Here is a 12394-nt window from a genome sequence, read left to right on the forward strand (position 1 = left end):
CAGCGCTGTGTATTTCATAAATTAAAATAGTTATAAAATTTGAATTGATATATTTGATTATAATTTTTTTCAAAGTTCCCACATAACTGTTATTTTTAGTTGAAAATATACTATTATGCGATCGATTATATGGAAATAAAATGCTCTTGGGGGAGGTGGGGACAAGTCTCGTTCATCCCCCGTCAGTGCGCCCCTGTTTACAACAAGTTTTAAACTGTGTAAGTATATAAACAAGAATAAAAGCAACATAGATGGTACCTATAGAGCAGTTTGGAGAGCTCCGCGAAGGCGCAGGCGTGCGGCAGACTCCAGGGCTCCTCACTGCGGTCCAAGTCCGCCAGTATATCATCTGTCAGGACCAGAGCGGTTCTATGTCCGTTGTCATGGTGCAGGATCTGGTTCACATGATGTGACAGCTGGGCCAGTGCTAGTTTCAGGTTGCCCTCTTTACGTGCCAATCTCGCTGCCTTCAGGACAAAGAACACATTATTGGTTGGAAACATGTTTCAAAACTTAAATTAATTCCTTTTAACTTGAGCATTATTCACTGATGTGACAAATATTGTCTGGGAATTTCAATTTAATCCATAAATACAAGGATTACCCCAAGTCAATTGAAAACAAAAGCATTAAAATAAGACTTCATAATATTTTTGTCCCTATGTAAAACTAATATATTAGCACATCTCAGCTTAACCCTTAAGGACTGAAGAAAATTTGGCTTGGATACAATCAGTGTGCATTTAGAGATTTTACAAATTTTAGATTTTGCCAAAGTTCAATTTATTTTCTGTTTCTTAGATGAAGGAAAAATACCAATAATATCTATCTATATATATATATATATTGCTACTGGCAGCCGTGTTTTACACATAGTCCATGTTTAAATCGGTCAGGTTTAAAATTACTTGTCTCTATTTTGACTTCCAAAGGGCCTTTAACAAAGTATTTCACCATTTTTGTATAAACCTTGTTTTATGTACTGGATGAAATCATATCTTTTAGAAAAGGACACTTGGAGTATAATTTGGTTGACTGTGTTCTGAGAGTTTTGGTACCATTTCAGGAATGTCTCAAGGCTCAAGTTTGGGACCTTTGTTTTTTATTGTTTGCAAATAAATCAACTGTGATTCAAATTTATGTTGGTGGTATTTCAATTTATCTATTGTTGGAGTAGCAGAATATGTACTACTGAAATCAGCCACTGATTTTGCTGTAGAGTGGGTGAAACTGATAATGCTCAAATCACGGTGGTGATTACATTTATAATCCTGGTCATTATTACTTATGATGTTTGGTTCAGTAGGATGAAACTGTGTAGAAATGTTGGTGTAATCTTAGGCTACAAGCTGGACCAGTTTTTTTTTTTTTTTCAAAAGCAAGACAAACTTGAGTCTTTTATGTGAATCACCTGATTTAAAAAACTAGAATATACTGATACTTTACAGATACTTCATTCATAGTCATCTTGAGTTTTTGTCTGAAATAGGGAGCTGTCCTTGTGGTTTTCCAATTTCATGGATAGCCTGAAAGTTATCTGACCTGGCTGAAGTAAATTAAATTAATTTGGTGTTACAAAAACAAATGAGCAAGTGAGATTTGATATCCTGCATTTTTAGCACATAGTAGGTAGTGTGGTAAACTTACACAGTTCTGCATATAGTACGGGAGCTAGCAACGTTTCTAAAACAAGAATTTCAGGTCAGCTGAAATTTTGATATGATGTCTTTCTTGCTCTTTCGGTTGGAGTCCGGGCTATCTGGCTGGCGGTAGTGGTTGCGTTTATTAATGCGCATCTTACCTGCAGTATTTTTGAATGTCTGTAATTTTTATATTATGTTATTTAAACATAAAATAATCTAAAATTAATTTGCCAGACGTTAATTTGATTGTTAAATATTAAATAAAAAATAAAAATTAATGAACAGTATTGCGGTATGATACTTGTGGTTGGAGAGAGATAGTTTGGAGTGCAAGAGAGACAGAAAGCGACGGCAGCGCTTCGGCAAATAGACAACATGGCGTCAGTCTAAAGTCACATGTTTGTGTTGTGTTTGTGTTATTTGTGATGTTTATTTATTAATTTCGCAACAATCACCAGTGGTAAGACTTTCTGTCTCTCTTGCACTCCAAACTATCTCTCAGCTCTCCAACCACAAGTATCATACCGCAATTCTGTTCATACATTTTTTTATTTATATTTAATATTTAACAATCGAATTAACGTCTGGCAAATTAATTTTAGACTATTTTATGTTTAAATAACATAATAATGTCTGGTGGATCTATCTAAAGGGAAAAAAATTTAAATTACGCATAAAAAAATTCTTTTAAACTCCAGGATTTTTACCTGTGCAGGTAAGATGCGCATTAATAAACGCAACCACTACCACCAGCCAGATAGCCCGGACTCCAACCGAAAGAGCAAGAAAGACATCATATCAAAATTTCAGCTGACCTGAAATTCTCTCTCGAAAACGTTGCTAGCTCCTATACTAATAGTTTGAATAGTTCTGATGATATACAGGTCTAAGAATATCACAGTATACCTTTTATACAAGTTCCATTATTTGTTTTTACTTTGGAATAATATGTTACCTATTGATTAGTGGTATTTGAAATGCAAATGCTTTCAACAGTTTAAGCTAGCTGTGTAAAGAGAACAAACCCAGATTTCAATAACAAAAGTTGAAAATGATGGGAGCACCAGACTTGCCTTAACCCTCCATCGGGCGCTAAACGGAGTTTTCCTCCGTGTATTGTTTATTATTAAAAATAGTACTACTTTTCTGATGTTGGCAGTCGTGTCCCGCAGTGTACTTCACGGCAATCTTTCGGGGAAGCGAAACAATAGCCTCCCGCTTATCTTTGTCAAAATCTGTCAGTATGAGGTCTACTTCCGTGCGAGACTGGACGATTCCTCCGTGAGCGCCCGATGTCGTGTTTGGACGAAATCTCCGTGAGCGCCTTATAGTGTTTAGTTTTTATGTAGTAATAATCCGTGTGCGCCTAAATGCCTGACCTGTGATGGGTTCTTTTTAAGTTTTACAATATATTTTATTTGAATTTTGTGAAATGGAGAATGAAGACGAGAGAATTGTCAGTACAGTTCCCGTGTGCTAGGGAACATTTCAGTACTGTTTATGGAGTGAACATTGTCGTTATAAGAACCAGAAGGAAAATGTTTTGAAACTTTGTGTAGTGTTCAAAAATTTTTAGTAAAGAATAAATTTTGATTTTAGAATAATAATTGACATTACAATTGTATAATATCTCAAAAATTGAAGTAAGTTGTTTTTGTAAGAAGTGAAAAACTAAGTTAATTTCTATATATTATTACAGAAGGTTAAACATTTTTACAATTAATTGCAATATTCCTTAAAATAAACCATGTTGTTACTATACAATAACAGTTTTTTAAATTTCGAAATTCTTATTTGGAAAATTCATTACATAAGAGAGTAATTTTTATTTAAATTCTAAAAATGAATATATTACATTGTAATTAAATCGTATGAATATTTAAACAAATAAAAACAGTTTAAACGACTATAATATCCATTATTCACTAACCTGGAGGAAACCTCCGTGAGCGCCTGATGGTGTTTCTAATTTTAAGCGCCCGATGGAGGGTTAATCAAATAGGAACCAACCACAAATCATATATTAATAACCAAAATCAATGCTCAATGTTGCCTTATCTCCAACTTTTTATGGACCTTTCGACTAGCACAATAAACTAGTGACTTACATCTAGACTCAGTTGGGGAGAAGAGTGGGAGATAATCTGCAGCTTGTCCAACACACGCTCCCACCACAACAGTCGGGCCAACAGGGTGCTGTCTACGTTTGTCAACTTGTACACTCCACTTCCGTCCTGCAACATCCGCAAACGTCACATAACTTGTGACATTTTACTGTTAACCCTCCTACTGACATTCAACGGATATCCGTTGATTTGGCTCGTGGGCCCGCCCGCTTAATTTCATTTGTTATAATACATAAACAATCAGGAATCAACATGATTCATATACCATTCGAAAAGGTAAAGAGTTGCTAAACACAGCACTGGTATTTTTATTATGCTATTACAACAGAGTAATTTTAGAATAACGTTTCTGTTTTCGTCTTTACAGAAAAAAAGCTACACCCAGTTATTTTTGTTGTTGTAGGTGTTTTATAGTTTTATAACAATATATTATATATAAAACTATACTAAATTTATTACCTTTTGGTTATAACATTTTTTTAGTCCCAAAACATTATTAAAATAACTGTTTTTATCAGGTAATTATACCTTTTTTTAGAAACGTATTATAACAATTTTGGTTTCTACTAACCACAAAAAGTAAAAAACCATAGGTTTTCTCACAATATTTATTGTTACAATGTTTTATAGTTTATCATAAATAAAATGATACCTAATATAGTTAGGTTTACAGTTCATAAAAATTTATAAACATTTTTACAAATGTATGTTTTTAATCACGAAACCCATGCTTCATGTACTACTTCCAATTTTTGCGCTAAAACTAATTTTTTAATCAAAGAGTCCAACAAAACTATACATTTTCTGAAACTAGACTAAATTTTTAATCTTTAACCCATTGCGGATCAACGACGTGAGGGTGACGCGGAGCGAGGCGTGGGCCAAAAGCACAATGACGTGACCCTCACGCGGATGACGTGGTACGGATGACTCATTTGTTTTGAACGCTTATCGCTGTTATAAGTCTCGGAGATTATTTATAGTCCGTTTTCCTGGACTGGCTTCCTATCTTATCTCTGGTACCTGTCCACAAATACTCCCCTCGTTATCGGTCAATAACGTTTTTATTTGCGACAAATTGTTTGTCTGAGTCGTACAGTCGTGGCGTTCGATTTTCCTTTGCCTCGTGTGCGTGTACGTAAATAAAATGGGTGATAATTTACGATCATCTGAATTAGATAGACTATTATTAGAAAGTGGAAGTGATGAAAGTGATATCGATAGTGTTATTGAGGATGGAGACGGTTCTATCACGCGTATAATTGTTTCCGTGACTATCACACCAAAATCCACTACTAAGACAAAGACAGTCTCAATATTTTGTAAATATTAGATTAGTTGTTTCTTGAAGTGACAGTATTATTACAACATTTTTTTATTGTGTAAAACGTTTGATCCGTCCTATATCAAACAGCTACAACACGCAAAAAACGTAAGTAAAAATGTTATGTACCTGTATTTTTACATTTGTTCTAGTATAATATACTTGTCTAATATGATCTGTATAATGTTTATATAACATAAATAACAACATAAACAAACAAAACATGTATAATTATACACGCTGGCCTAATTAGCGAGCGCGCTAAGCAGGCAGGTAGGCGTGCAAACACTGCGGGTGCTGCGTTGTAATACGGATTAATTCGTACTCTAAGGCCCGCGCGCGCGCGCCGTTTTCACGATCCGCAATGGGTTAAAACTGAAATTGATATACATAATATACATAACAATATTTTCCAGCCACACCCCTCCCCATTTTTTAATATGAAAAAAAAAACAAAAAAGATTTCCCCACTCACCGTACTGCAAACCCCCGTTTTTATAGATTTTAGAAAAAAGCTTGCAAAATTGGAAAAAAACGGGTTAGCATTTAAGGAAACTACTAAGGGCAGTGTGAGGATTAAACTGTATGATAAGTTATGTTTAAGCTCATATTTTTTTATCCTGAAGTATGGTACTACAAAAATTATTTTTCTTAAATTTGTCTTTAGCAGAGAAAGTAAGCTAATATAGATAATTGTTTCTCATCAACTTACAATAGCACTGTGCACAACGACCTCACTCTCACTCAACATGGCGTTGGCAGCAAACTCCAAAATGGCTGCCTCTTGTACCACTTCGGAAGGGGTGTTGCGCAAACCCTCGACCAGGTAGCTGTGCGCCGCAGCCTGACACTCGCGCAGCACCTCCCGATCACTGTCCCTGCAAATTCACATTCAGAAATTCTTTATTCACAAACAAATGCACAGAATGTACAAGGAATAGTCACGTAAGGAACATCCAAAATCATCTAATATCAACTTATAAAATATTCTATATTATGGTAATAAATAGTTGTTATATACATACATAAATACATATACACATATCGAGCTCAACTAATCAATTATACCTTTCAAAACATTCTTGCAATGAATATAGAGGTTTATTTAGTAGGTACTCTGTAAGTTTAGTTTTGAAATTATTAGTGTTTTAGTAAGTTTTCAATTCAATTGGTAAATGATTTAGAAACATTTTCCCCGTGTATGAGGTTTTCTTTTTAAATTATTCCAAGTGATGAGAATCATTAGATATATTGAACCGTGTATTATACTGATGTTTTCTTTCTGTTAAGGCAATACTGCAGAAATGTTAATAGCTTGCTTTTGTTTAACTAGAATTTTATCTAAATTATGTCATGTGGTAGCTCCATAAATAGCTATACCGTAAGCAATGTGAGAATTTATGAGCATAATAAACTGATTTTAGAGATTCTATACTGCAAACCTTAGCCAATCGTCTCAGTGCATATAGACCATTGAACATTTCATTTAAAACATAGTCCACATGTCATTCCAACTTAAGTTTTTACCTATAACTAATCCTAAAAATGTTGTGCTATATGCATTTAGCAATAGTTCTTCCTCATTGAAAATGTTGGGTTGAACCCTGTTTAGAGCTTGTTTTGTGGAAAAAGAGGTAAAATTTTATTTGCTTGAGTTTAACAGAAGGGTTTTACTTATCAAAGAAGTCTTTAATCACTGAGAGACCTATGAAAGCGGACATCTCAACACTTTCGACCCTTTTGTCCGAGATAACCACATTTGTGTCATCAGCATACTTCACACGCACCTGTACAAGGACTATTCTGGCACCAATTAACATATCATACTCAGTGTAACACCTTACTGCTGGTCTATACCGAGTGATGATAACTATTCGGATAAGACAGCAAGCATTAAAAAATAGAAAAAAGATACTAAAAATAACTTTGTTTGCATAAACAAGTATATATCTAAACTCCACAAAACTGTCTCTAATAGAAAACAAAAACCAGCAAAACAACACGATTTTGGATACCTAAAAAACCCGGGGTTAAATGAAGAATTAATTTTATATCTGCCACAGATAGATAAAACAATTATAATAATTATACTAAATTTAAACTTTGTAACGTAATAATACATTATTGACTACATAAGCTACAATAACTAATTTTTATTATTTAATTCTTGCTCGTTTCCGCTATTTTAATTTTTACTCTTTTTACAGTATCCCCTACACAGCCCTAATTATTAATACTAAAGAAAGAAAGAAAACCCTAAAAGGATTTAACCTACTTTCTTTATTTTATTACCCTAAGGCATACGTACCAATTTGAAAAGAATAAGTAGAATACATTTTTTTTGTATTTGTTATTTGCGTTTATTGTAAATTAGTTATGTCATGTTATTTAATTTTTAAGCACTGGCAATAATATTTGGTTGTAATATTCAGTTTGTTATTATGGGGGAATAAATGATTTATTATTATTATAAAGATTACTAAAAGAAAGAATAACAACCAAAACTGAACATACTGAATTATGCCGTTGGCCACAAACTTCACTGCGGTCTTGGCCAAAGAGTGTCTTGTGACACCCAACACCTTATAACAGTCCCAGGCGAGGGCGGGTGTGTTGTTAGGGCTATCCCCCACCTCTGGGCCCCACTCTAGCAACTCGTACGCTGCAGAGTAGCTCTCCTTCTCAAACTCAGCCAGGGCCTCGGCATCCTTCTCTGTCAAGTACTTCTGCAACAATCATCATCTTTTGTTAGTACCTCTGGACACTCAGTAAAACTTCATTTAAACATCATCTTTAAGGCATCATTTTCTGTTAACCACCAGTACAATGTGAGACAGACCAAAACAGTATTTGCTCAAGATTGCTGCGATGTGATACTGGTACTGTACAAACTAAAAATATTAGGTGGCTTGTGTATTGATCTTTCATTTAAAGTGGATTGATAAATTAATTTTTATTATTAATTTACAGCAACGGATTGAACATTTACTGTTGAATAACTTATGTATGTTTCATTTGTTTGTTATTTATTTAGATGATGATGTAGAAAACTATGTGTTATCATATCTTAGATAACTATTTTTAATTTTAACTTTCTTACAATCACAGCAGTAACAACTGAGTATTATTCAAGTTCAAACACAGGCTTTCTTAGATGATTTTTAAGGCCCTCTGTTGTTAAATTAATGATTAAAATAAAGATTTGTAACTGGTGTAAATAGATTTTGTGACTCAGTGTTAGTAACATTTTATGAAACAAACTTCATAGGTTCAATGATTGGAACTCATTTTATGCCATTGGTGAGTGATTTGTACTTTTTTTTTAATGACTCATCATTTTATTTTATTTTGTTTCATTATAAAATTATTATTTTTGTCCATAAGGATATAAAATTTTGATATGTTATAGCTAATTAAATGCAGAATTGAAAAAATTGGGTTTCCATGTAGTTTTAAGATTTTAAAGTTATTTTTTAACATTAAAATGAATCTATAACCACAAAAAACACATAATAGCAAATTATTATATTGCTTTCAGAAACTTAACAGATCTCTATTTAGTCTCTATTTCTGCAAATTTTGGTAACAGAAACATTACAATATCCTGTGTAAAAATTATAAAAAAATAACTTGTTATACAAAAACATAAAACAATAAAGCAGTTGTACATGTGGCAGTTTTATGTGACTTTCAAAAAATGGGCGTACCAGTTTTAACCCTTTGAGTGCCACTGGCATTTTCCCAAGTCATATGCATACAGTGCCGGGCTGTTTTTTGCAATATTTTTAAGCTTTTGGGAAAAAGCTGTTGTGTAATACCTATCCAAAAGATTTTCATAATTTTGTTGTTTTTATTTTACTTAACCCATTGCAGATCACTGACGAGCTGGGCTCGTCACGCAGCGGCCGGGCCTAACGGTTATACTAAGATGACGAGCTCAGGTCGCAAAAGCGGTCTGCTTTTAAGTTTCCCTCCAAATAGTTCTTTTAATGTCTGATAGATCGGGCGATCGTCTTCACTTGTCAACTAAGAGTGTTTAACAACGGTCTACGTTTAGAGTTTTCAAAAGTTTTATAAATATCCTACAGATTGCAGTAGTTGTGTGTTGAAGTTGAAAAATCATTCATATGAGTTTACTCTCTGCTTTTTAGTGCTTCTGATTGGGTGTTTTCCTCAGTAGTTATTATAATACTTTTGAGGTTAGTGACACAACTAAACAAAGCAGACGTACATATTGGCGGGTTTAGTCTAGGCAATGGCCCGGATGTTGTAATCGCTTCGCCCGAGCCGCTTTATTTAGACTATGATTCAGACATCATCCCTGCCACCCCGGAACCTTGCTCGCGTGTTATTGTTCCTACATCACGGATACCCCAGCAGGCCCATGTTCCATCTGAACGAATACCTTCACAGCTGAATATTCTAGTATACAATAGCGAGCGATACGATGTGGCGCACCATTGCTGTTCGTTCGTTCGGCCGCTGACCATAAATTAATTCGTGCCCGCGCGCCAAAACAATACGATCCGCAATGGGTTAAATGAAGACATACATTACAAACAAAATTTGCTTTATAAAAATATTAAAATTTCTGTTTTTACACAAAATTTGTTACAAAATGAAGAGTAGCATGTAATTTTTTCCATGGATTTTTAAACTACAAAATTACAACAGTTGTTTATATAAAAAAAGCCCCCATAAAAAAATAAAATGTTTCAAGAAGAATTTTTGTTGTATACATATTTTTAAAATTTTGTTACAGTTATACCATGATGATCACAAATTAATTTTATAAAGAAATACAGTAAAACACTGTATATGTAACTATGTATCCCCTTTGTTACAATTCACGTTTTACCGTGCAATAGCAATTATCCACGACGTAGTGGCGGCAGTGACACACGTTCATTTCATTATTTGCAAATTGTACAAATTTTCATAGTTTGTAAACAAAATTCACAGTTTACAGGTTTTTACAGGCATAACCAAGTTTTTACAATTTTCACGGTCTGGTATGTTCCCTGTTGTATTAGATTTCAAACATATTATCATATATGGAAAGGTTTTCATTTTTGGGAATATATGGGAAGTGTCCTCAGTTTGCAAGGCAAATAATAACAACTGTATTAATTTATTTAAGAATCTGTGAATAGTGAATGTAACATCTGCTGAGTGATTACAATTAATCTCATCCTAAATAAACGTGATTATGTTTCTAAAAGTCATGTGCCCTCACAACTTACATATCTCAGAAATGATCCTCCATTTTGACTAGCCAAGAGCTCTGCCTCACTGGTTTTCCAGCGAGCCAATTCCGTCCAATCTTGCAGTGCCAGATAGCATTCCGTAATCTGTCAAACAATACGATTTTACTGTCACATAATAATACACAACACAATTTAATATAAAGAATATTTTAAATTATGGATCCTTTTTACTTGATTTTAAGGCCATATTAAAATGCAATTGGAAAAACATAAGTCTAAAAATGTCCTGCTAAAAAAATTTACCTGAGTACTGAGAAAAATGTATAACTTTTCTGAAACAAGCGTTTTTCTTGGCCAAGAAGCCCACAGAATAAATTTTAAGTGGGTTAACGAATTATTATTTTATATAAATATTCACTGGAATAGTTTGATCAATTATCATTGAAAATCAAAACTATTTAAACAACAATCATATCATGATTGAATAATAAATCTAACTTGATTACAATTTTTCATCAAATGGTAATCAGTTAAAATTTTGACGAGTGTAACAAAATGTACTTCTGATTTCAAGACACCAAAGTCTTTTACAAAATTTGGCGTCTGTGAAAATATTTATTTCCTTACCTTCAAAGTAAAAAATCAATTTTCAAGTGCACGTAACATAACAAAAATATTGTTAAAAGACTTACTTGGTCAGCTACTAAAGTTTTCGCTGAGTGACTATTGTCAGCAGAATGTTCAGCTACCAAATGTCTAGTCGGTGATTCCAAACTTTCATTTTGTACAATCTTCATGTATGAATCAACAGCTGTTTCTAACCTGAAAGATATAATTATGTATGAATGACAACGTTTTTCTCTTTGTCTTCTCAATAAAGACCCAATATTTTACACTTTTACAATCTAACTTTTCACCGAATTTGTTTGTTCCTAAGTGACGTAAACTGTTTTTTACGGACTGACAAATTTAAATTTTGTAATTTAATTTATTTAAATATTTTAAAAAATATATCTTTTATTATTATTTCAATACTATACAAAAATTTATGTAAAACAATTATGTTGGGCCCAAGCCAATATAAAATGTATAACTTTCCGATTTGAAGCCTGTTTATTATAACCATTTCAGAGCAGACTAGAGCGCCATTAACACAATGCAAGAGTAACTTACTTGCCAGCAGCCTGGTCCGCCATTGCCTTTAGACAGGGGAACTTGATTCCGATGATGTCCCGACACCAAACGTACAGTCCTTGTATGGGCTCTGACTGCTTCAGCTTCAACAACGCCCAAGCCACTTGCAGCACAGCATTCTCAAACTCTGATCCCTGTAAAATTAACAATTAACTACTAAGAAGAGAGAGAGATTAAAAGATTTCTCATTGTACACAAAGAAGGCTGCTGAGATATCAAACAATCAATCATTCCAATAACATTTGCACCATATAAACCTCAAAATGAATATGAGTAAAAATAAATATCCAATCAAACGAACAGCTCCCAACAATAAATTATTTTTAAACATAAAAGAAAGATAATATTTAGCTTCCAGGACAGAGTCACGAAGTTGTATGGTTGTAACAAACATGGTAAGGGTTGTAACAAGCTTAGAGAAAGGATTGTAACAAGCTTAACGTACTATCATTAAAAGTACTTGACTGTCAACACTAAATCCTTTTTTTATAATTTCGTAGACTCCATACTCATTACAAAAAACCGTACCTTAGTGTTGCCCAGGTCTAGGAGGTCTTGCAGCAGTGTGTAGCCGTGCCGGACGGCGCATGATGCCATGCCAGCGCGCAGGGCCACTGCCACTACAGCGCTCCTGTTACGGCTCAGCCACTCGTGGCATGTGCTCTTGTTGGTGTGGAAGAACGAGCGTACCGGCTGCACACAAATTAAGAGCAATCAGTATTGGATGTACCAGTAAGCCTTCTCTTAATTACTTCCTATTCCTATAATCATTCTTTTCTCCTATTTAATTCCATTTATATTAGTTAAATCGTAGGATAATATAACTGTGTACAAGTAACTTAATAACACATACTTTACAGTTCAGAAAATCATGTAATACTGCATATTTGTTACACTTTT

General features: G+C 33.8%; 1 protein-coding gene across 1 annotated transcript in view; it reads right to left on the reverse strand.

The window, feature by feature from the left end:
• The window catches only part of LOC124355547 (serine/threonine-protein kinase SMG1-like), a 152596-nt gene that overhangs the window by 83075 nt on the left and 57127 nt on the right, over positions 1 to 12394 (reverse strand). The window contains 8 exon segments of the mRNA XM_046806709.1: positions 259 to 467; positions 3752 to 3877; positions 5806 to 5971; positions 7608 to 7819; positions 10337 to 10444; positions 10993 to 11122; positions 11474 to 11628; positions 12023 to 12187. Coding sequence (XP_046662665.1) covers positions 259 to 467; positions 3752 to 3877; positions 5806 to 5971; positions 7608 to 7819; positions 10337 to 10444; positions 10993 to 11122; positions 11474 to 11628; positions 12023 to 12187 — 1271 coding nt within the window.

Source organism: Homalodisca vitripennis, chromosome 2 (assembly GCF_021130785.1).
Source record: "Homalodisca vitripennis isolate AUS2020 chromosome 2, UT_GWSS_2.1, whole genome shotgun sequence".
NCBI lineage: Eukaryota > Metazoa > Arthropoda > Insecta > Hemiptera > Cicadellidae > Homalodisca > Homalodisca vitripennis.